This window comes from Orbicella franksi, chromosome 2 (assembly GCF_964199315.1).
Source record: "Orbicella franksi chromosome 2, jaOrbFran1.1, whole genome shotgun sequence".
In the NCBI taxonomy this organism is placed as follows: Eukaryota; Metazoa; Cnidaria; class Anthozoa; order Scleractinia; family Merulinidae; genus Orbicella; species Orbicella franksi.
In genome coordinates this window covers 24429520-24455123 of record NC_138146.1, presented here as the reverse complement: position 1 = coordinate 24455123, position 25604 = coordinate 24429520, and the positions used below count along the sequence as shown (strand labels likewise).

Below are 25604 nucleotides of genomic sequence, written 5' to 3'. Positions count from 1 at the left end.
ATACTAAAGAACACATATTGTAACCTTTTCTCACCACTTACAATTTTCTGACAGTACAACATGTTCCTGTTAAGCGCCATTTAATGAATTCCTTCAATGGAGCTCCGTTCCCAGAAGGCGTCACTTTCTTCAGCTCTCCCTCCAGTTTCCCTGTAGTCAATGGTTTTCCCGTCAAGCCACAAGGTTTTCTGCTGGCGCCGTACAATCCAGGACCTTTAAGAGTGTAATACGACGGGCAAACGGCGTCCATAAGGACTAAAGGTAACTTACAGCCAAAACACGCTATGGAAGAAAACGTAATACTAAAAGGCATAACGTTCGCAATTTTTATGTCACAATTGTTCAGATTTTAATTTACCAATGCAAACTATACATATTGCACTGAAAATAGTACAGTACCAGAAGTAATATTAAGCACTATAGTTACTTTTATTTCGTCGCTTTGTATCACTTTCTGATCAATGACGATCCTTTATGTAAAATCCCTCATTTTTTATTGCACTTGACAAAAGAAATCTTAAGAGTGTAATGTGATTTAAATGAGAAATAGAAACTGAATGCATGTTTTGCAATCCACTGATTTGTCTTAACATGCATCCATGTTCAATTGCTTTCTTTTATGATACTTCATCATTAGATGTGACCAGAAACGTAATGAAGATCAGGCCGCCAATTTTTTTAAACGAATTAACGTTCAAAATCATAATGAAATTATCTCTTTTGTTTTATCTTTAAAGGTTGCTCTACTCACTATTAGCGATGTCCAGAATTTATGGAGATGTTTCCTCCGTTAGGTTACGCTAGAGGAGTGCTAGTCATTTCACGATCCCACTTGTTGTTACTAGCTATTTTTAAAATGTTGAATAAACTATTATTGATAAAACCACGTCTGATGTTATGTGTAAAGTACTTGCTAGAAGTTACGGGCTGATATGCAAAAGTAAGCCACCAAAACCCGCTTGAATATATGTCCATGTGCTTATACCCAGAAAAAGGAGAGAATTAGCCTGCGAACGCAGACGTATTTCTGGCTGTTGCTTGTCATCGCCGAGAACTGAAGAGGTTGAGAAGCCGAAACACTGATGCTCTCACAGGCTAAGAGGGAATACACTTAGTTCAGGAGATACTTTAAAAGGACGGTTGTTTCCACTACAGAATGAAGAATGAATGAATGTCTTGCTAGAAGCTAGAATAAAGTCTCAGATAGACAGAAAGAAAACCGCGATAAAATTATCTGTATCGTAATGGTTACAAACAGTACCTAAGAGATGAAATTACTTGAAATATCCTTTTATGGTCAGTAGAAGCCTTGATTTCAGTGCTATCGCACCACACAAAATCCCACTCGGTAAAAAATATTGCTTATTTACTGAGATTGCCGGGAAAGGATGTCATTCGGAATAAACTAGAATTGCTTATTGAAAGAAGGTGAAATATACAATTACTAAAAATTGGTGAGAGAAAGAGTAACTAAAATTGTTGTGGGTCTTTCTAACTAAGAAAACTAAGAAAAGAGTGCCTTCAGTCATTCTAAAATTCAACACTATCTCTTCCTCGTTTTTAACATCAACCAAGGACATATTAGGTGCCTTAGAGTTCAAATGTTTACTGCATGTATTGTACAGCTTCCAAAATCATCCCGGCCGCGAGGTAATCGCCACCCGAGTCAAAGATCAACCTTTAAATTATACTAAACAGAATTGTCATCCCAAAATTTACGTGGATTATGTAGGGGTCATCAAGAGTTCAGTCACAAAAAATTATTAGACCAGGAAATTTAAACTTCGTTACAAGATATCGGCCATGTTTAACTATCATGGCCGTTGTTTAGACTTCATTCTCTTTTCAACCCGTGAAAGAGATAGGATTCTAATATCGAGAGATGAAGTTCCAGGCGACAGTAGACTGTCTTGATGTAAACACAAAAACTAGCAAGGTACTAAGAAAAACGCTATTAGACCTAAAATGTTGGACTTCGTTTCTAGATGGGGGCCATATCAGACTAACACTGCCAATGTTTGACATCAATCTGTTTTTGACCCGTTGAAGAGATCGGATTCTACCATCGAGAGATGAAGTTTTACGTTACAATTTTATATCGTGATATCCACACAAAAACTACTAAGCTACACATAAAAAGTTATTAGACCAGAAAATTTACACTTCGTTTCAAAATGGCGGCCATATTAGACTATCACGGCCGTTGTTTGGACTTCATCATCTTTTCAACCCGTAAATGTGATGGGATTCTTATATCGAGAGACAAAGTTCCAGGCGACAGTAGACTGTCCATGTAAACACAAAAACTAGCAAGGTACTAAGAAAAACGCTATTAGATCTGAAATGTTGGACTTCGTCTCAAGATGGGGGCCCTATCAGACTAACACTGCCGATGTTTGACATCAATCTGTTTTTGACCCGTTGAAGAGATGGGACTCTACCATCGAGAGATGAAGTTTTACGTTACAATTTTATATCTTGATATCCCCACAAAAACTACCACGCCACTACATAAAAAGTTATTAGGCCAGAAAATTTACACTTCAATTGAAGATGGCGGCCATATTAGACTATCATGGCCGTTGTTTTGGACTTCATCGATCCTCTTTTAAACCCGTGGAAGAGATGGGATTCTAATATCGAGAGATGAAGTTCCAGGCGACAGTAGATTGTCTTGATGTAAGGACAAAAAGTAGCAAGGTACTAGGAAGAACGTTATTAGACCTGAAATGTTGGTTTTCGTGTCAAGATGGGGGCCATATCAGACTAACACTGCCATTGTTTGATATCATTCTGGTTTTTAGCCGATGAAGAGATGGGATTCTACCATCGGGGAAAAAGATAAGTTCTAAAGACTTTTTTTCTTTTGTCTTTTTGTATTTCCTTTTTAAGTACGTGAGAGTAGGAAAAAGCAGTAAACCGCGGTGTTTGATATCATTCACTATGTTCTAAAGATTGGGGTTTTTTTAACGCTGCCATGATCATCTGACGTACCTCGTGACGACTTTACCCCTATCTACAGTTTTGACTCAGGCTGATGGTTTCAGCGTAGTGTGTGTGAGAATTAATTGAAGCATAATCGTCTCGCTATGGTCTATTTTAAATATGGCCCGAAATTCATTGTTACTATTTTGCTTTTGAACTCAGCTATGGTTGATAAAACGCCTATTTCATGCAGTTACGACTACAGCCGCATACAAAATCCCATAAAATCTACTTAACTGAGAGAATTATAAAACGTCCTTAGATCCAGTAGCGGCGTTCATTTTCCAAGACCTGAAATCGGGAATCAGTTGGAGTCAGGATCATTTCAGCGGGGGCGGTATCGTTTTTTGCGCTGTGCATACAGCATATTTACAAAACGATGGCTAACTAACAAAGTGAAGGGCTTCAAGCATTTTCTTAATAAATTTTTGAAATATATCTTCTTCCACTAACAAGAAAATGTTTCTGGTTTTTATTTCAAAGACAGTGCAAATGTAATCGAATTTTGAGAATATAAAAACCAATTTCTCTTACGAATCCAGAGAAAAGTAATGATTTTTTGGTATTTACGAAATTGAGGTCTTTGTTTATTAAACTTTACCATATACCGAATTAGCACATGCGATGCAAAACTGGAGGCAAGTTCAACCAATTGAAATACTTTTCCTTTAAGTCATTGTCAAGGCCTTCCAAATAACTACATGTAAAAATATTTTAGAAAAAAAACAACTAAACTTGTTTTCTTTTCCAGCTTATCAAATTACCAAGGTAATTTGGTGCTTTTTTCATTTGAAGAAGTGAAGAGTTTCAATGTGGCCATAACAGCGATGGGCCATCCAAAAATTACCTTTTCACTAGAAACGAAAAACTATTCCCTGTTTGCGTTTTGGTAAAAAACTAACTTTCTTCTTTTTAAATTATGTTAAGGTACTGATTAACTCTTTCGGTGTTTATATTGTGTTGAGCGACAGATCAACCTGTAATATAGAACAAAGGGAATGTTTGTGACCTTACTTAAACCGAAAATCGTTCGAAAATAGGTCCCACTCGTCCAGCATGCAAATGTGGAAACAAGGAACAAGTTTCTGTAGAAAGGGAGGATGCTGTTGCAGAAGCGAAAATGTTTCATCAAAGAGACATTTCGACTGACAGTGTTATGGTGTATTGGCGTTGTTTTGAATCTACATTGTAACTGCTTGGCATCCAAGTCGCCCGATGACGTTAGCCCCACACGGAATACAAACCTGATCTATAGCCTACGTGTCAACTTAAAATTTTCAAACGAAACTTCTTCACCTTTCCACTATAACAAGAACCGTCGAAAGAACAAGACAGTAAGAAGAATGTTCGCGTCCAGAAGCAACCATCCTTCTGACGGGAGTGGCTTCGCAAGAAATCTCAACGCAGCTAAAATAAAACGAGTTTGTAGACTTTTAGAGAGGGCTTTGGATGGTCTCAAGGAATTCAGCAAAAGCGCTCGAGCAGGAGGTGTCTCAAAATTAAAGGACAAGTCCTCAAAGATGAAGCCATCTCTCTGCTGTTGCCCTTGTGGTTGCGGTGGATGTTGCCTTATGCGCCCAATGATAATGTACAAAGTCAAATACACTCCACCGAAATTTAAGATGAGGCCGCTAAAATCGAAAACAAAATGTGGCTGTCCACATTATGGCCTTCATCTTGGTAGGAAAAGGAGATAGCTTTTAATAAAGAATAAGCTAATCACTCTAAAGTGAATTTTTTGCGAAAAGTTGCTGATCCGCGTGGACATAACTGGATTTGATATTAGGTTTGCTTAGTCAAAGCTACTTTTAATTGTAGTTACCTGGATATCGGGAAATTATTACCTACAGAGTATGACGGAGACACTTGACATTAATCAAAGTACAACACGTATAGCAGATTGAATCCTTTGTGTCGAAATTATCGTAACCAATGTCAAATTTGGCTATAAGAATGTAAATGAAGGCGGTCCTAGTATAATTCACAAAGGTAACTAATCAATGCAGATGCTGTAAATCATTGCTAATTTAAATAAAATGTGAAATCAAATAAACCAACGTTGACTTTCAGTGAGTTTGTTTCTTTACCTTTTTTACTCACAAAATTAAATTGGGTGGATGAGCTGAAAACGTATAACTTCTTCGGTTGAACACATTTAAAAACAATAAGGATAAATGTTTGATAACCTTATGGACTTAAACAATACAGTGACCTGCTATTTTGTGTACTTAATAGGACTGAAAGTCAAGGTGGCAGTGAATTAGCTCTTGACATTTCTTTTATAGAACTGACGCACTTAATGAAGACAAAAAAGACCCTCGACAGAAGAAGAGAATATGGTACTCCAAGAAAGCGTTACTTATTGACAACTAAAAGATGTGGTCGCAGTTTAACGCAAAGAAGAATGGCAATGGACCGAAATGTATAACGCATCCAAGCCTTTTGTACTATTAACTTTATTTTACTTCGCGGTAGCTGGAGGATACAATGGCAAATCGATTCAAGATGATTACTTTACCTTTTACAGACTTTTACAACAAATTCAGGATTTCAATGGCCTAGTTGTTAAAACGTTTCGTAACTCAAGACATATGGAAAATTCAGTGCTGTTGATTCAAAGACACGGCCATGGCTTTTCTGTTACCAAAAGAATGGAGGAGGAGAAACCCGATGGTCCAGTTCATGAGATTTCACGGGAGGATTTTAAGAAGCTATATATGATTTTGGAAAACGCATTGAGGACGTTGAATGAAAAAGACAACGACGGAGACTTCGAGGACAGTTTAAGGACTGACTCGGATAATGTTAATGATAATAATAATCTTGAAAATTCGAGAAAATACGCGAAAAAGCATAAATATAATGGAAATCACAAGGCAAAGATGAACGAAGGTCAGTCTGGCGATTCTCCTGAAAATGATGGATCCATATGCTTCATGCCTTGTGGAGGAGGAGGGGCTTGTTTTAATCCCTCAGCATGCGGTTGTCCATGTTCTGATTGCTTGCCGTGCCAACCGCAATCATGCATGATGCCACCATGTTGTCCTTGTTGCTGCAATTCCGATGGCAAAAAACTGGAAGACGTCTGGACGATGCCAACACTGATCGTAGCTAAGCCTGTTCCAGCTCCACTACCACCTGGAGAAGGCCCAAAGCTCTGGCTACCATCTTGGTTAACCGACAAGCTTGGTCTTCCTCCCGCCGCTGGTGAGGAAGGTAAAGAAGCTGGCGGGAAAACGGACGGCCAAAAAGCTGGTGGGGGTCCAGCCGGTGGGGGAGCAGTTGGTGGGGAAGCAGCTGGAGGTAGGGGTGCAGCTGGTGGGGGAGCAGCTGGTGGTGAAGCTGCTGGTGGTGGAGCAGCTGGTGGTGGAGCAGTTGGAGGTGGGGGTGCAGCTGGTGAGGGCGCAGCTGGAGGTGAGGGTGTAGCTGGTGGTGGAACAGCTGGAGGTGGAGGCGCAGCTGGTGGGGGAACAGCTGGAGGTGGAAGAGCAGCTGGTGAGGCAGCAGCTACTGGGGGTGTAGCTGGTGGAGTAGCAGCTGGCGGAGAAGGCGAGGGCGGGAGAGAGGCTGGTGCAGGGACAGCAGGTGCGGGTGCAGCTGGTGGAGAAGCAGCCGGTGGGGGAGCAGCCGGTGGGGGTGGAAAAGATGGGAGAGAGACTGGTGGGGGAACAGCTGGTGGGGAAGGAGAGGGTGGTGGAGCAGTTGGAGGTGGGGGTGCAGCTGGTGAGGGTGCAGCTGGAGGTGAGGGTGTAACTGGTGGTGGAACAGCTGAAGGTGGAGGCGCAGCTGGTGGGGGAACAGCTGGAGGTGGAAGAGCAGCTGGTGAGGCAGCAGCTACTGGGGGTGTAGCTGGTGGAGTAGCAGCTGGCGGAGAAGGCGAGGGTGGGAGAGAGGCTGGTGCAGGGACAGCAGGTGCGGGTGCAGCTGGTGGAGAAGCAGCCGGTGGGGGAGCAGCCGGTGGGGGTGGAAAAGATGGGATAGAGACTGGTGGGGGAACAGCTGGTGGGGAAGGAGAGGGTGGTGGAGCAGTTGGAGGTGGGGGTGCAGCTGGTGAGGGTGCAGCTGGAGGTGAGGGTGTAACTGGTGGTGGAACAGCTGGAGGTGGAGGCGCAGCTGGTGGGGGAACAGCTGGAGGTGGAAGAGCAGCTGGTGAGGCAGCAGCTACTGGGGGTGTAGCTGGTGGAGTAGCAGCTGGCGGAGAAGGCGAGGGCGGGAGAGAGGCTGGTGCAGGGACAGCTGGTGGGGGTGCAGCTGGTGGAGAAGCAGCCGGTGGGGTTGCAGCTGGTGGGGGAGCAGCCGGTGGGGGTGGAAAAGGTGGGAGAGAGACTGGTGGGGGAACAGCTGGTGGGGAAGGAGAGGGTGGAGGAGGGGCTGTTGGGGGAGCAGCTGGTGGCGGCGCAGCTGGTGGGGGAGCAGCCGGAGTAGGCACAGTTGGTGGTGGGGCAGCTACCGGGGGTGTAGCTGGTGGAGGAGCAGTTGGTGGTGGTGCAGCTGGTGGGGGTGCTGTTGGTGGTGGAACAGCGGGTGGGGCTGCAGCTGGTACAGAGGCAGTTGTTGGTGGTGCCGGTGGTGGGGGTGCAACTGGCGGGGGCGCAGTTGGTGGAGGAACTGTCGGCGGAGGAGCAACTGGTGGGGGAGTAGCTGGTGGGGGAGCAGCTGGTGGAGGAGGTGCTGGCGGGGCAGGAGCTGGTGGGGGAGCAGCTGGTGGAGGAGCAGTTAGTGGTGGTGCAGCTGGTGGGGGAGGTGCTGGCGGGGGAGGAGCTGGTGAGGGAGGTGGTGGTAGTTGGGGAGCAGCAGGAGGTGGAGGAGGTGGTGGTAGTTGGGGGACAGCAGGAGCTGGAGGTGATGGTGATAGTTGGGGAAAAGCAGGAGGTGGTGGTGGTAGCTGGGGAACAGCAGGGGGTGGAGAAGCCTCTGACGGGCAAGGAGAAGGATGGAGAGCAGCTGGAAGTGGAGGAGCAGATAGTAGGGGAGCCACTGGTGAGATTACAGTTGGTGGAAAAGTAGGTAACAAAGGAGTAGGGGAAGTAGGCGCAAGTACAGATGTAGAGGGCAAAGGAGCAGAAGGCAGAGGTGCAAAAGGCCGAGGAGCAGGAGATGGAAACGATAGTATGAGTGGCAAAATCTTCGGTAAAATACACGCAGAAGACTCTAACAATAGACAAAGTGTAGCGTCCATAGCTGGTGGGTCAACTACGAACTCTAAAATGTATGAGACAACTTCAAACGGATTAGGTACTTTCACTCAAATTTTAGGATCAATTAGAAAACCAAGAGGAACTTAAAATGCCAAGCCGTGCAGTTCGAGAACAGATAAACAAGGTTCGATTTACAGGTACTAGGTAAAGGAGCCCTGACAACACTTGTATCTTCTTATAGTGGAAAACGGATATGGAGGGCGGTAACGTTAATTATTTACAGGACACTTTGTTTAAATATAAGCTACCAGCTGGACAAAAAGTTAAAGATCAACAGTACACCCATAACATTAAGCCATTTGTCAGTACTATATAAATAAGAAACGCAAGGTGTTCGGTGGACTATAATAACCCTATATATTTATTTCTCAATGCAAGAACTTGAATACTTGTGTTGTCCTCCTGAGGGTGGGATGGGACTTTTATCCCCGTGTAAGCTCCGCCTTTTATATTAATACTTAAAATATTGAATGGTTGACTTGGCCTAGATGTTCCAAAGCCTTTGTACATCCGAACCTAGAGATTACTTTCATTTAGTAAATATAGAAGTCTAAGCTGTGAATTACACTGCGATAAAAGACGACGGGCATTTGAGAACACGAGGGAAATGTAGAAAACACGAGCTGCAGGGGAGTGTTTTCTATATCTCTCGAGTGTTCTCAAATGTCTGGAGCATTTTATCACAGTGTAACACATGGCTTAGGCCTCTTCATTTACTTTATGATATAAAGGTAATGTGGCGAAAAAGAATAAAATACGCCTTTTTCTATGTTTTAAAAAGACGGCTTTTTGACCAATCAGAGCGTGCGCAGGGTCCTGTCTATATTATAATAACAAAATAAAACCAGGCTTTTGGGTGCACATTATTTTAATATATCGTTGACATGTAAACTAAGACAGTCTCATCTTAATGTCGTTGACTACTGGATATATTTGCATCACCGCTGTTAACCAGCAGTGACATTGTTTATACTATGTCAATACAGCTCTCGAATGATCGCTTTACAACAACATTTACTCAAATCAATGGTAGTTTACCTTTGGGACATTTTGCGATGAAACCTGATAATATACTTCAAAACTAGCGCGCCACGCAAACAACACCAATCTCGGTGTGTCTCCTGGTATCGGGATATAAACGGAAAATTCCTCAATGTAATGTACTGTGGCTGCCAAAAGTTCCAACACTTCCAGCAGTTATACTTTCATGGATCAGTACTACCTCACTTAATAAAGTCATGTTACAATATCTGATCGTGTCACACAAATACACAAGCATTGTTAAACAACAGCTTACCATAACAACGAAGTAACCTGTTGAAAACACCCTTAATTTCATCTTTAGGTGCTTGTAGCTCAAAAAAGGCTCGATAAACCCCACTTTTTATTGTTGCATTGTGGTCAGCAGGTTATAATACAACTATCTGCAAAGATTTAAAACAAATCCGTTGCTAGGTATCTTGATAGATTACACCTTGATTAAGTACTTTCCATAACTATAGTTTGCATTGTGCCATTTCCTCGACCAATCGATCCATATCCTCTTTGGACAATCCTCCCTTGTCCGTCATCACCTGGATCCCCGCCATCGTGGCAGTATCGACCGCTGACACACTGAGAATGCCATCTTTGTCTACTTCAAATGCTACGTCGATCTGAGGCACGCCGCGTGGAGCCGGTGCAATGTCCACGAGATCAAAGCCGCCAAGAAGATTGTTGGCTTTAGTCATAGGCCTCTCGCCTTCGAAGACCTTAACACAAGAATTCAAACAGGTTTTTATTAATCGAGATTAAAGAACAAGACAAAGCATCTCTTTACTTTCCTCGAGTGGACACACAGGCGCATTCAATTTAACAAATTGACGTCAGTTTTTCATGCGTCTGTCCTGTTACTGATCATGAATTTACGTCAATTTGTTTTTTACGATAACAAATTGTCCGCTCTCGCTCGTTGACGCATCGCTTAAATTATAAATTCATCTGTCTGTCCGCTTATTGACCATGAAAATTAGCCAATGAGCGCGCGCGAATTTCTGCAGTTATCGTAAAAAGAGTCACTACTGCTTATATATGTAACATCGGTACCAGGAAACACAACATTGAAATTTTTTCCAGCAGAAGTCAGTTAATATCAGGAAAGAGATTTACGAAAAATGCGTAGACCTACGTTGTTGTTTTGACGTCACTGCCTGATTAGTCCCAGGTCTCAACCCTCCGCGGTTTCTCACCCAACCCCGGGAGTGAAATTTCACGCCAGTTATCAGACGCCGGCTAGAGTGCGGTGGGGAAAAGAATATATCCTTTTTTTTTTCAATTTCCACCATGCCATTGTCAAGAAGGTTCAATCAAGCAAATAAAGAATATTTGCAATATGGACTTAAAAGGAATAAAATTTGTTTTTATACATAATTCGAACAACAGCATATCATGTCATTTCGCTTCAACGAGTGGCTGAGAGCAAACAAGATCACAGGCCTGAATTTGATTTGTGCCTCCCATCTCTCATTTGTGTCATTTTCTATTTTAGCATAAAGACAAGGAATCGGGGGCTTCATTCCTTAAATACACTTCCTTCTTAAAAACAGCTTTCAAACCCAATGGTATAACATCAGAAAACAACATCTGATATACATTAAGCGATTAAATACCTGGATTTTAATAACATTTTGGTTGTCGGCGTAAGTGGTAAACTTTTGCGCTTGTTTTGTTGGCACAGCTGAATTTCGCTTGATTAATGTCGTCATCACCCCTCCAGCCGTCTCAATTCCCAGGGACACCGGTGTGATATCCAACAGAATTAGGTCTTGGATTGCAGCACTTCCTTCGTTTGCTAATATGGCAGCATTAACAGCGGCTCCATACACCACAGCTTCTTGTGGATGGAGGCTTTTGTTCAGTGTTTTTACATCGAAAAAATCTTCCAGTAGGTACTGAACGTTTGAAATGTGAATAGACCCGCCAGTTACCAGAATTTCATGAATTTCACCCTTTTGGAACGGGCTATCTTCCAGAGCTTTCTCCACTATCTTTAGCGTGCTCACAAATAAGTCTTTATTTAGGTATTCAAACCTGTCAAATAAATAACGTTCATTAGTGTTGGAGCGAGGCTCATTGAGGCTTTGTCCAGTACGAAGCAATTGTCACAAAGTGAACAGGCCACATATAAGGAATTTATGACAAAGGTTTCGACTATTTTCGCCTTTTTCGAAAGGAGAAAAGTATACATCAATTATTACCCTACAAATATAACATGCTTGTAAACCAGAGGTTTGCATCTTCCATGTATCCCCCTCTTACCTGATAGAATCAAGAGAAGTTCTTTAGCAGAATTCAAAGAATCGATCAAGAACGAAACCTTTCCCGGTTAATTAAAACCTCATTGGTAGCACATGGCCTTATGACAACTACAGTATATGTTTTATCTCAGGGAGACCAGTTAGTTTTGTTTCCCTCGTCTCCATCTCGCAAAACATCGAGATTCTCGAGAAACAAATTTAACTGTTGCCCTCAAGACCAGTCATTCAGTGTTTAATATTGTATACGCGTAAATTGCTTGATATGATAAAGCTAAATACTTCATTTTAACCACAAGTAAACAAACAAACTTAGGGCGTGTGATGGAGATCTCCAAGTTGAAATGTTTAGCAGCAACATCAGCTGATTCAGCAGAGGATAAGGTGTGCTTTGCTTGTTCAGAGACAATACTCAATCGATGAAAAGCTTCTTTGGTGGTGATATCTTTTCCGTGGCTCTTGTTGAGAATTTCCTTTTTAAAGTGATCTGCGACTCGTAAATCGAAGTCCCTTCCACCTAAATGGGTATCCCCACTTATGGACTTGACTTCAAAGATTCCATCTTCTATCGTGAGAATAGAAACATCAAAAGTACCTCCTCCGAGATCAAAGACAACAATGTTTCTTTGCTGATCGAATTTTGTTGCGAGTCCAAAGGTGACGGCAGCAGCAGTTGGTTCATTCATGATATTCAAAACATTGAGGCCGGCAATAATACCTGAAAAAATAACACGAGTACAGCAAGATTTATGCAATGCGGTGAGAAGTAACTAAAAAAATACACGTTTTTCTTTAAGGCCTCATTATACTCCGCATTTCAGTCGCGCCGAATGAAGTAAGCATTAGAATACTGAAATTGCTGTAAATCAGTACATGATTTCTCATGGCTACGGCAACGGAAGTAAAACACGTTGGGCTTCTTCCACTCGAGCAAACTGAACTCAGGAAATTTCTAGTTGCGAACTGATCAGTATTTTATGGGAGAACAACCTCGCGAGGTACATCGAGATTCTGGAAAAATTGTTATCGAGAACTTCCGTCACATTTGATTTTTCGGCTGAAATTTCCAGAATTTTTGGTTAAATGGTTAGCATTTCGGAATTTTGCAATTCCAGGATTTTCAGCAAACTTTTCCACGAATTTTGCCTCTGTAATCCGGGGTCAACGGGTTCAAATCTTCTTCCCTGCAACTAAATTGATTTGGTATCTGGCCAAAATCCCGCCAGTTGGATTTTTAACACATTTTCTGTTATATTTATAAGATTTGTTCCTCGATTGATAGTGCTAGTGTCGCAAATTAGCACAGCGTTCAGTTAGTTGGGGCGCAGCGCGAAAAACGGCGCGCGAAAAAATAAAAAAAGCGCGGCGAGGGAAAGCGAAAAACGCCTGTGGGCAAACTTTAATAACAAAAGGTCCTTCCGCCCACTTATAGACCGCCTACAGGGGGCCCGTAACATGACCGCCAGCTTGTGGTTTTCATTTGTCAACAATATAGAACGCACCTTAGCAACATGTCCCTCGAAAGCCAATTATATTCTAATTCGCTGCCCCGCTCAACCGAATATAAAACATTTATCATGTGATAAGCAACCACTTGTGGGGTGTGTCAACACGAGCCGTGTACAAAAACATAACTTGCAATGGAAATGAGCCTAAACAAAGTATAAGCACAAACTCGGCGAAGCGAAATGTCAAGAGACCGAAAAGGTCGAAAAGAGAGTCGAAAATGTACAAATGTCACTAACCGTAGGATTTGTGTAGGCCCGTCAACCACATTTTACAGATAATCTCGCACTTTCCGTTCTTTGCGGCTTCTTCGTCCATGTCTTCTCAATACCTATTGCCGTTGATGCAGCTCCAATTTTTTCATTTGTCCACATGGTCTTTCAATATGGCCACGAGAGAAGAAACGCCGCGTGACTTGTTGAAAGGTCTCTGACCACCGCCATATCGCATTTCTCATCTACGTCAGTAACGCTCGAGTGATATAAAAACCTGTCAAAATTGACCAATCAGAGGGTACACCAGATCCTGGTATACCGGAACGACCTTTGTTAGGTTTGCCCACAGGCGTTCTTTGGCTTCCTCTCGCCGCGCTTTATTATTTTTTTTATATTTTCGCGCGCCGTTTTTCGCTCTGCGCCCCAACGAAATGAGCGCCTGGAAGAGGCTACAGCAGTGTTAAATAACATATCCCCCAACTACTGTAAAGTGATTTTTTTTATATTTCACTAGCGAGATTTCCGCAGCATTTAAAAAGGATTTAAAACAAGAGAAGTTGATATTTGGAGAACTTGGTAACTGATGACTGTTTTTTACAGTCAGCAGAACTTCTTAAAATTCTTCACACTGCACCAGCTAAATCTAGACCTATATCTTGAGTATAAACGGCTAAGTAAGATAACTTACATGCACACCAGACAGACTGTTCTCTAACCACACGAAGCCGAAATCTGATTCCTGGTGGTCAATCGAATAAAGTCTGTATTCCAACAACTAAACGTACAGATTGAGTCCGCTGAGTTCAGTAACTCACCTCATGCTACTGAAACCGGGATAAGAGCCGGCCTGATGGGCCACTTGGCTCGTGAGCAGACTTAACCTAGCCTACTCCTTGTCGTGTATACCCATCCTGGATTACGGCACCAAAGTACATGACCTTGATTTTGATTCTGTTTTATCTCAAATGTTTCCACTTTGAAAGGCTTAGATTTTGAAGGGTCATTAGAGATAACCACTTTTTATCAACTGACGCTACAAGCGTGGTATCAAAACACTGCCCAATCATTGCTGAATACGCTGTCACCATTTTCGTGACACAATAGGTTACCATAGCAATAGTATGACCTGCTAAAACACTTTTAATTAAGTGTTTTGAGCCACCTTAAATCGCATTTTTTATGGTTTTGGGTGGATAAAACCATGACTGAAACACAGCATCCGCACCTGCATTTCGCGTGGCTTCACGTTGTGTGTCTTTGTAATAAGCAGGGACAGAGATGACAGCATCAGTAACCTCTGTACCAAGGTGCGATTCCGCTATCTTCTTCATCTTCTTAAAAATCATGGCCGCAACCTATAAAAGTCAGGTGCACCACATCCAGTAAACAAAGTTTATATGCAACTGATCAAATTATTCCCGCTACCTCAATTCCCTCAGCTGTTCATTTGCACGATATTACTGAAAACAAATAAAATGAGGGATTGTGTTTGTTCAAATTTGAGGCTTGGTTCGATTCCATCCTCTCCAGTCACTGAAAATCAACATGTAACTGAATAAACCACTTTTCGATTGCGTGCCGAAACATCAAAACGAAAATAATAAAAACTGAAGTGATTACCCAAAGTAATTACTAGTAACAAAGGACAAACACAGTCCTCTGAAGCAACTAAGACTCTAAACCAAATATAGTGCAGCTGGCACAACGCGCTCGGAAAAGTGTGCGAGCGAGACGCCATTGGTTCTGGTTTAATTTACTTCGGATTGGATGAGAAAATGGCGCAAGACTTTTCAACCAATCATAAAGCAAGGTAATGCAAAACCAAAGCTTGTGCGAATGACTTTCGACACTATAAATGATAAAAATATGAGCTGTGACTAAAGAATGTAAAGTACGTTTTCAGAACTTTTCCGTAATAGCACCCTGCGTCAACGACTCCATTTATATGCAGCCTCGTTCCCAGGGCTTTTCCGAAAAGCCCTGGGAACGAAGTTGATTTATATGGCCTCGGGTACCCGAGACAACCCTTCCCCTGAGACAACTGAGCATTTATATGTGAAAATGTTGTTCCTGAAGGCCGAGTTAAAGTTGGCCCTGCATGATTATTCATAGCCCTTATTGAATAAACAAATATACAAATATCCCTCTTTCTTTGAGTTTCTCTCGGTCATTTGCTTACGATGGGTTTTGCCAAGCTAATTTTTTTATTCTTTGATACAAAACTCTGGTTTAAATCCTACATCTAGGCATTACTTTGCACTCCCCACGCCGAGAGTTTTCCCGGTTAGGCGAGCCACTGAAGTGTTTATATGAAGAAAAGTTGCCAGCACTGAGGGTTACCATACTTGCCGAGGCGAGACAACACGCCTACCCGAGTTGTCTTGCCCCTTGAGACGGGTTCACGTTTCTCATGTAAACGGTTGGTTGAATTTTGCAAGAAAATAAATGAAAAGTTAGCTCGGCCGGGTTTGGAAGGCTTGTCTCGGGTACCCAAGACCATATAAACGGGTTGGTTGGTTGGTTGGCTGGCTGACTGACTGACGAACTGGCTTATTGACTGCAGAAACCTTACCTCTTCAGGAAAGAAAGATTTCGTCTCTCCTTTAAATTGCACTTGAAACTTTGGTCTTCCCAAATCATCTACAACCTTCATCGTGAACAAAATTAATGAAAATATTACCACAAACAGATTGCTAATGGTCTAGCAGCTGACAAAATAATTCCCATCCACTTATTACCTGAAAAGGCCACTTCCCCATGTCAGAATCCACGCAAGCTTCGTCGAAACGACGACCAATAAGGCGTTTGATGTCTAATGTAAACGACACATGTAAATGGTGAGATCGAAGAATAATAAGTTCGGGACGTTTGGATCGAGAGAAAAACATAGGAAAAATGGTAGTTCCGGGAAAATCGGTCGGTTTCCTCAGTCTAGCGTAAGCCCCATTAAAGATCATTTATTTCAATGTTATGGTTAGATCATCGGTATCTTGAATTGCTAACATGACAAGCCGTTTGGCTTTTTAGAAATATTAGGGAATTGCATTAAATAGAGGATATTACATGCCCGCGCGTGGATACGAATTATTTTATCCTCTCGTGTTCAACTCGATATCTCACGAGTGAACGCAACAAACGAGTGAGATATTGAGTTGAAGACGAGAAGATAAAATTCGTATCCACAGAGTGGGCATGTAATATTCTGTTTATTATATAAACATACCAATGACGTCGTTCTTGACGATTTTCCGAAGATTTCCGACCACTTTCCGAAGATTTCCGAAGATTTTTCAAAATTGTTCCGAAGGCCAGACGAACGCTTTCGAACATTTCCGAATATTTTCCAAAGAATATCGAAGATTGCAGAAGACTGCCGAAGACGACCGAAGAAGATCCGAAGATGTTTCGATCATACATCAACAAATTTAAGTGTAGTTAAAGGGACAAAAGAAAAATGTTACCGAAAAGGGATGATATCTTCACAGTCTGAAAGATAAAAATAGTATCTTCACTACGCGCGATAAAGATATGAGTTTTTAGTAAAAGGAAAAATCCTGGTATTTCACTGGTGTTTATATAATAGATTTAGAATACTTAGCCAGTACTCAAAGCATAATAAGGCTACGCAAGATTTTTCCGAAAAAAAAAACCAGAACTCCAGTCGGTTTGTTGATTACTAATTTTAACTATTTTTCCCTCACAGTCAGAAATCATGTAGCCGATTTGCATACATGTTAAAAACAAACTTGGCGGCTATCAAAAATACGATCCGTTGGTTCATGTTTTCACGGTCGAGTGTCTATGGAACTAGAGCTAGTCTGAGTTAAGCCTCGAGGAACTCTTCTCGAGTGAACTTGCATCGATAGAAGTCGATCAGGAAGCGCGCTAACAATAAACCACTATCCATTGTTATTAGCTCTACAGGGTTTTACCGTTTCGCATCATCATAAATACAAAAGATTAAGTAAAATGTATGATATTGATGCACACCTACCAAACACTGTGTTGCTTGCGTTTTCAAACATTTGTTCCACTGCTGACTCGCCTACTAAAACACCTGTGTCGGTAAAAGCGACAACGCTCGGTGTAGACTCATTGCCTTTGTCGTTCTTGATTATCTCTGGCTTCTCATTCCGGTAAATAGCGACACGCGTGTAGCAAGTTCCAAAATCAATTCCGATTGCTGTAGCCTTAGACATGGTTTTTAAACTTAGCACCACTCACCAAACCTGTCTTTCACACAACGAGATTCTGCAGATTAAATAGAGCCCTGTGAAACGTGGCAAATAATCGGCGGCATATATTTTACGCCCGTCTTAACCCGCTATTCATGATCAACCCTTGAACGCCCTTCACCGCCCTTCACCGCCCTTGTACAAACCTTAAAAAATTTCTATTGCCGATCGCAACACTGACCAACACTGGAAGTTATACTTTAGAACTTGAACGATGATGACCTTTGAGCAAAGAGTTTTAGCAAATTTTACTGTTTGTTTGTTGTTGTACTGCGTCACGCTTTGTCCTAAGTAGTGCTTTCCTGCACTAAGAACCTTACAAATGCAAATATTTATTTCACAACCTTAGGCATGTAAATGAGATGGCACGTCTCACGCACGTCAAGTTGTGAACTGAGTGACTTTGCTGTTTATTTTATTCAGCTCGCTAGTTTCGCAAATACCTTATAAAACCACATAAATTTTAAAAGCATATGGTTGCTTCTCAGATATAGAAGATCTTTACAAAATCGTTGTAATTATAGACTAACGACTCGATCCAGCGCTCTTTATCTACATGATAGCTTTGTCGAGGCTGTTTGCTCTTCGCTCAAGGTAACCTTAACAGGTAACCAGGTCAGCTCTTTAAAGATTTTGACATGAAGTAACAGGCCCTTATAATCGAACGGGCGGGGAATTTACATGTCTAGTGTCATAATGGGTAAATCTGCATCTGTGAAGTTGTTGTGCGGAAAAACTCTAGTGGATCACGCCACTTATCGAAGAATCGTGTTATAAAAGATACAGACCTTTTTAACCTGGGGGCTTTGTTTTCCACTACTGACCACGTGATATTATCTAGAGAATTGTTCCTTCCAGAGCGTTTTCACTGTCACGCAATATAAAATAAAATCAAAAACCATTCAGTGGGTTAAGTCAAGAAACTGTGATGTTATAGAAGTTACATAAAGAAGACAGTTCTCCAAGTTTAAGGTGTGTGCGTTGTCCCAAGGTTGAGATATTTGTCGAAGTGTTCCGCGAAAATTTACAGAGCCTAGTTTGAAGCCGCCATTGGTGGTGCATCAATACTGCGGCCGGAAAATAGTGTTAACATCTGGAACTTACTTTGGCTATCTAGGACACTGATTAACTGCAATGAACAAACAAACATTTAAATAAGCACTTTTCCAAGTAGTTTAACTTCTTAAATGGCTAAAAATCACGAGATAAATACAGTTTTTCGACAAATGCGATCGTAGCTTTATGTCACGCACCGCCATAACTATGTAATTCACATTGCTCTGGTTTCCAAATGAAGGACGCTATTGTGCTGGAAAGTTGTAAACAGGTATAAAATTAGTACCTCTTATGCCTAATGAGGATAAAAACTTTGGGGGCTCTTTAGTTTTGGATTTAAGAATTTAATGACGTCATGTAAAAACGCTCTACTCGTCTAAAAATTATTCGTTCATACACACACGACTATAGAGCCCTGTGAAACGTGGCAAATAATGGGCGGAATATATTTTAGGCCCGCTATTCATGTTCAACCCTTGAACGCTCTTCGCCGCCCTTGCTGCACGAAACGTTTTAAAAAATGAAACAAAAAAATAAAATGTACAAACCTTAAAAAATTTCTATTGCCGATCGCAACACTAGAAGTTATACTTTAGAACTTGAGCGATGACCTTTGAGCAAAGAGTTTTAGCAGATTTTACTGTTTGTTTGTTGTAGTGTTGCGTCACGCTTTGTCCTAAGTAGTGCTTTTCTCCACTAAGAACCTTACAAATGCAAATATGCATCTCACGACCTCAGGCATGTAAATGAGATGGCACGTTCGGCTTTCAAGAAAGAGTCGCACGTCCAGATGTGAATTGGAGTGACTTTGCTGTTTATTTTATTCAGCTCGCTAGTTTCGCAAATACCTTATAAAACCACATAAATTTTAAAAGCATATGATTGCTTCTCAGATATAGAAGATCTTTACAAAATCGTTGTAATTATAGACTAACGACTCGATCCAACGCTCTTTATCTACATGATAGCTTTGTCGAGGTTGTTTCTTCATCGCTACAGGTCACCTTTGAATAAAGAAACATGGCGTTCAGTAACAAATGCGTACATTTCTAGGTCAGCTCTTTAAAGATTTTGACATGAAGTAACAGGCCCTTACAATCGAACGGGCGGGGAATTTACATGTCTAGTGTCATAATGGGTAAAGCTGATCTGTGAGGTTGTTGTGCGGAAAAACTCTAGTGGATCACGCCTCTTATCGAAGAATCGTGCTAAAGATACAGGGCTCTTTAACCTGGGCGGTTTGTTTTCCATTACCGACCACGTGATATTCTCTAGAGAATTGCTCATCTAAAAATTATTCATTCATACACACACGACTATTTAAAAATTTGAAAGCGAGAATTCGCAAGAGTATCATCACATGGTCTGAAATGGAGCAACAAAGCGCTCAAGCTAAAAAGACCTTCTCAAGGGCAACAAATTCAGCATCTTTCCATTGTTACATGTAGGAAGCCACTCCCAGGTGTCAAAGTATCAATAGTAATTATAGAGTCGTGACAAAACGTTTCCAACTGATAAAATTTCGCGAATAAATCTATTTTAAAACTACGAGAATTATTTAAGTACAAAGAGGAGAGCTTGAACCTTGCAAAAGGTAGTTAAAACTGTGTCAATTTCTCCATCGATTTAGTTTAAAGACCATTTTAACAACACTTCGCGACTAAATCAAGTAGGCATGGTAGCAGTTTCCCGGTCATTTTTTAAAAAGCAATTGAGGCATCACTTATCAAGTTAGGTTCTGGGAAATCAGTAGAGAATCTGGGGAGAGTTAAAGCTGTGACGTCAAATCCAGAACGAATGCTTCGGCTGTCCCAGTCAGATCTTTTATTTTGTCCGAGTGTAGAAGCCTTTTTGCAGCACAAGTTCTTTCGCTGGGACTCCGCAGTCGACCGATTTCTGTTTTTACTAACAATGTCTTCTAGTTCGTCTGATTCTGAAATGAGCTTTGGCTCGGAAAACTCTGAAATTTATTATATCGCTGAAGAGAATGACCGCTCACGCTTATCAACATCGCAAACTGAATAGTCAAACGGTGACGACCGAGCTGATTTGTATGCTGACTACTCTCTGGCCAATGGAGAATGGACAGCCAAATACCAGGTGGTGGATGCTGACAAAGAACTCGAACGAGCTCTGATGGACAGACTCGAAGGCAATGATACTACCGAAACAGGTAGACCGCGAATTAAAAGATACGCGTGACAGTTGATTTTGGCGCTAAACGTCAACGACTTAGGTCACGTGGCTTTGTTTTTCAAACCAAAAACATGAACTCACGTGACCACATTCCAGAACTCTACGATTATTCGCAATAGTTGCCCTTTTTGCTTTTCTTCCTTCTCTGGTCACAAGTATGTTGCAGCTAAAAGTTTTTTATAGCATCCCAGAAGGAGTCGACAGGTGTGAAGTCATCTTCACCGAAAGTATAATACAGAATTTTGAAGATCTCATGCAAGTAATTAGAGGTAAAATTGAGAGTTTACAGTTTATACCTGACACGGAACTACGAGTACTGTACACGGATGATGAGAACACGTTGGTAACCATACGCCCGAACGACTCCTTCCACGATGCTTAGCGTTGTGCTTCCAAAGTGCAAGGAACGACATTTCGCCGTTTAAAGATAAAAATCACGTGGCAACCTAAATCAACACCTGAGTTAATTTCCGCGAAGCGTCAGCAGATGAGAGAGGGAAGCGAAACAGACAGAGATTCGAAGAAAAAACTCAAATTTGGCGAGAACTGCTCAAAATATCTGCTTCTTTCGTCTACTCCGAAATCTCTACCCAACACCTCTTCCGAAGATGATCTGATTCCTGACGTTGGAACGAGCAAAACCTATCTATCTCCACCTCGAAAACAACAGCGCCGAGTTAGTACAGGCGATTTGCCTGAAAACAGCGCGCTAAATCGTGGGCCACGATCAAATCATTATATGTCCCCCTTGGATCTCCTCATATCAGATAAACAAGAAGAAGTAAAAAAAGAGAGGAAAAAGGTGGCGGAAAAAGAAGAGGAAGTACAGCGATTGATGGCTAGATACGGCAAACATGCGGGGATCGATTATTCGAAACCTTGTACCAACTGTCATCGGCGTGAAAGGCACAATCGCGTCAACTGCCCGTACAAAGCTCACCCTTGCCAATCAGCAGAATTTTGTTGTGACTTAAGCAAACACAAAGATGAAAAAGATGTTGTTTCTCGCGCAGTTAACGAACTGAACAATGCAAAGAAAGGTCTTGAGAAACTGAAAAACACTTTGTCAATGAAGATAGCACTAAAGAATCAAACATCAAACTCATTCTCAAGTCTTATGCGATCGCGATTGATTAACGAGTGCAAGCCACGCTACCTAAATACTCAAGGGTTTGAAAACTGGCGTCAGGTTAACATGGATTTAAAGAAACTTGAATCGCATTTTAAAGGAAAAATTGCCCCAGTTGGGCTCAGCTTACTTGAGGCACTGACGGAATATGACAAGAAGATAGTGCTAGAAAGCTACTAAGTGCCACACCAAGGAAATCCCGTGCGAACTTTATGGGAATTAAAAGGCATTAAATGGCCTTCAGAAACCCCTGAACCTCTGCAATATAAACCCGTAGACTCGCCGCTTAGCTTTACTTTTAGCGAATCTTATTCAACTGGCACAGAACTCCAACCATTAACAGTCGAAGACGAAGAGCAACAACTGGCCGCTGCACTGAAGGAAAGCAACTTGTACTTGCTTGGTACGCAAACTAAACCCAGCGCGACTATCACCCGAGCGACACTTTCCACGAGTGAAGGAAATGATGACAATGAGCGAACGGAACTTAACGATGCTGCAAATGCTCTACTAAATTTGTCCGAACTAAGCTCAAATTAAATAGTCTTCGTTTCAAAATACGGTGCGATTCAGCAGGAGACAAACTGTCTGGCTGTCAATTACCTGCTTGAACCATGTTGTGCTTTTAAAGAGTACATATTTTACTGCTCTTGAAATTTTTAAGTTAATGCGTTTAAAATTCCGATACTAAGAAAGATAAACATTTTTTCCTTGGAAAAGAGTAATTTCATGTTGTATTTTTCTGTTTATAAGGTCTACAGCCGACAAAGACAACGAAATACTGAAAATAAACAAACATGCACGCGCTGCCACTTCAGCGATTCTCAGTTACAAATGGACTAGAACAAAACATTGAAAGTTTTAATATTGTTCAAGAAACGTAAATTGTAACTTACATTAACCATTGTTGAAGTTCTACAGTTTTGTACAAATGTTACTTTACGCGACATGCTTGCTGCAATAATAGTAAATGTAAACTGAAACTTTCATCAGACAAATGAATAAAAACTCGTGTTGTTTTTATATCAGATCAACAGGTTCTTTAGTTAACAAAGTAATTCGATTCAGTACACAGCGAATAAAATTTAACTGACGTAGCTACAAGATAAAGCTATAAAAACCAAACATGTCCTCAGTAGTTATGAGTTCCAACGCCTCAAAGATTGCAACATGAACGTTTTCACGCAATAGGCATCGAAATTCCTCCTTCTTTAAAACAGTTTTCAATTGATTGAAAACGAATTCTGCGACGTTGAATTCTGGTGAAAGGGATGGAGTGTAAACGATTTGTGCTCCCATGTGCAATAGCCATCTTTGCAAAATGTCCCCAGTCTCGAAACGATGTGTGGCGCAATTGTCAAGAATGATATAATCACCAAATTCAATTGCTGGATTACCGAGTGCGGTTGTGGCTTGGCCAGCTTCAGCGAAGAAATTGAGAAAATTTGTAGAATCCGACGCGCCCTCCACAGTATTTGCATACAGTACTCCTTCCAGTCCACACAATAAGCTAAGCGTTACATTTGCTCCTTTTTTATTTCCAGAAATTATTTCAACCGCTATTCCCCCTTTGAGAGAATTTCCATAAGCGGGGTTTCCTGTCCCACTATGAACGCCAGCCTCATCGAAAAATTTAAGTTTTTCTGGTGTCAAAGCACTCAAAGTATTTAGAAACTGTTGACAGTAAACTGTGTTCACAGGGGTAAATTTTTCCGCAGATGCCTTCGTCAGTCGTTTTCTAGTGTAAGGTCCTTCTGGCAGCTTATTCCTGATAACATTTCCGATCGCTGTCAAGGGCGTTCCGCCGTCTAAAGTACTGTAGTTTTCAAGAACATCTTCAACCGATTTATAGGGAAGGGAAGGCTTCTCCTGTTTGAGAAATTCCATCAGTTCTATGTCCTCAGGCTTGAGGTGTGACGGATTACCTGATAGTTTCTTCGAAGGCAAATGGTCACCCGTAGCGCACAAATTTTGCCATAACTTTGAAACAAATTGAGTTGACACTCTGAAGCGGTTAGCAACATCGGCAAACTTTCCTGGAAAGAACCCTGAGGCTGGATCTCCGCCTTCCGCCATAATGGAGTCGATAACACTTCCTCTCAAACTTTCATCGATTGATTTTCCTCGGTAGTAACTTCGCCCTTTGCTGTTTACGGAGAACGCAATTCTTTGACTCGCTCTATCGCGCTCTTAGGAATGTGACCACGCGAGTTCGTGTTTTTGGTTTGAAAAACAAAGCCACGTGACCTAAGTCGTTGACGTTTAGCGCCAAAATCAACTGTCACGCGTATCTTTCAATTCGCGGTCTACCTGTTTCGGTAGTATGTAGAAGTCGAAGAGTGATACTAGTAAGACTGTAGCGCGTGGCGCGTCTTTACTATATCTTCGCGCCTTCGATCTCGCACTAATGTACTTTCGTAATAACAGTCAAGTCCGTTCACTTTCTCAAATTATTTTAACTTCATGCGTTTAATGTAGATCAAAATGATTATCCCATGACAGTGTTTGTGTTCTTTACGTGCAAGTGTAGAAATTGTAGCGTCGCTTCCCTTCAAAACATCAACGAATGTTATGGTTGTCAAGACTCAAAGAAGAGTGATCTTGCTCTTGAAAATATTGGCGCTGATGTTATCTTAAAGTGTGTTACTGAATATCAAGGAATTAAACCTGTATGCCTTCAGAAATGGAGTTTAAGATTAGCAGCGGACAAATACAAAACTAAAGGGAAGCAAACCTATCATCAAATTGGCAGCAAAGAGAGGTAATCCAGGCATGCACACTTAACAGTGATTCTTCCAATCTACAAGTATATAGTTGTGAAACGATCAGTTACATGTATAAACAAGTCATTGTAAAGTTCCTGAGTAAAAGGGGGGTAGCTAGGGGGTTGGTTATGTTATTGCAATCTTTGTTTGGTCAAGTGTGAATTACGATTAGTGTACACCCGTTTAGTCCTGTATCACTGTAACAAACATGCTTTAGTGATTCTCGAACAATACTGTTACTTTTTGTGATTTCTTCATTGAGCTTTGTTTTTAGGTATCCTGCCCTATCCCCCCCCCCCTTCCCTCACCATAAGATGCCCACTGCTAGAAAACTTTTTTCCATTAATCTTTTTTTAGTTACGAGGTGTTTCATACTAAGAGTTCTCTAGGCTGGTGTATGGGATGTTGGGGAACAAGAGGATTCCTTTATGTAGCAATAATATTATTAGACAGGAATTTTCAGTTGAAAAGGATGAAAGCTCTGAATGATTTGACCTTCATGAGGAATTCGAACAAAACTAAAGTGGGCTTGATATTTACTGTACTTATTTTGACAAACTGCAACACAAACTGTTCTACAACTGTACAATTCTGCAAAAATATGGCATTTGTTCGAAAACATATCAGTCTTATTCACCTGGACAGTTTGTTTTACTCACACAACACACTAATAAAAAAAAAGGCCCATGAAACATCAAAAGGACCCCTTTTTCTTCGCTTGTGCTTAGAAATGTGAATTATTATAATCCTGTGTTACAAACTGGAAGCAGCTGCCTTTCTTTCTGTTATTGTCAAGTGGAAAATTTAATGTTTGTGTCCCTTCACTGACCATTTACATGTCGCAATCAACCTGGACAACAATAAAATTATGTTGTTTATTTATTTATTTATTTATTTATTTATTTTTGATTCTGTATTCTTTAATCTATTTCCTGGCAAACTATGACAAGCTAATAATAATATGACTCTGTTTCACAAGGACTGGAAACTACCAAATTCACAAATCTGACTGGCTGAAACTGATAT

At 41.3% G+C, this 25604-nt stretch overlaps 3 protein-coding genes across 4 annotated transcripts; all 3 read right to left on the bottom strand.

Moving 5' to 3' along the window:
• Positions 1-5785: 5785 nt before the first annotated feature.
• On the bottom strand, positions 5786-8243 carry LOC145478777 (uncharacterized). Its single transcript, XM_081456918.1, has one exon. The coding sequence runs from the start codon at positions 8162-8164 to the stop codon at positions 5879-5881; it is 2286 nt and encodes a 761-aa protein (XP_081313044.1). The 5' UTR covers positions 8165-8243; the 3' UTR covers positions 5786-5878.
• Positions 8244-8274: 31 nt separating this feature from the next.
• LOC145478778 (heat shock cognate 71 kDa protein-like) lies at positions 8275-17898 on the bottom strand. Of its 2 annotated transcripts, XM_081456921.1 has the most exons (8): positions 17579-17898; positions 17192-17448; positions 15936-16009; positions 15770-15844; positions 14423-14552; positions 11789-12194; positions 10832-11252; positions 8275-9934 (listed from the first exon to the last, which is right to left on the bottom strand). In XM_081456921.1, exons 2-8 carry the CDS (start codon positions 17394-17396, stop codon positions 9680-9682), a joined length of 1566 nt encoding a protein of 521 aa, XP_081313047.1. In that variant the 5' UTR covers positions 17397-17448; positions 17579-17898; the 3' UTR covers positions 8275-9679. The 2 variants fall into 2 exon arrangements, with proteins under 2 accessions (XP_081313047.1, XP_081313046.1); XM_081456920.1 differs by having other exon boundaries at positions 17192-17898.
• Positions 17899-22911: 5013 nt separating this feature from the next.
• LOC145472025 (uncharacterized) lies at positions 22912-23889 on the bottom strand. Its single transcript, XM_081454913.1, has one exon. It carries the CDS (start codon positions 23887-23889, stop codon positions 22912-22914), a length of 978 nt encoding a protein of 325 aa, XP_081311039.1.
• Positions 23890-25604: the final 1715 nt, after the last annotated feature.

Bases quoted from the DNA above. Each gene is read 5' to 3' on its own strand.
- LOC145478777 (XM_081456918.1), bottom strand. From the start codon at position 8,164: ATGGACGCTACACTTTGTCTATTGTTAGAGTCTTCTGCGTGTATTTTA.
- LOC145472025 (XM_081454913.1), bottom strand. From the start codon at position 23,889: ATGGCGGAAGGCGGAGATCCAGCCTCAGGGTTCTTTCCAGGAAAGTTT.
- LOC145478778 (XM_081456920.1), bottom strand. From the start codon at position 17,396: ATGTCTAAGGCTACAGCAATCGGAATTGATTTTGGAACTTGCTACACG. The intron at 16,010-17,191 runs GTAGGTGTGCAT...CGTTTACATTAG, and splicing joins CGCAAGCAACACAGTGTTTG to ACATCAAACGCCTTATTGGT. The intron at 14,553-15,769 runs GTAAGGTTTCTG...TGACTTTTATAG, and splicing joins AATCTTTCTTTCCTGAAGAG to GTTGCGGCCATGATTTTTAA.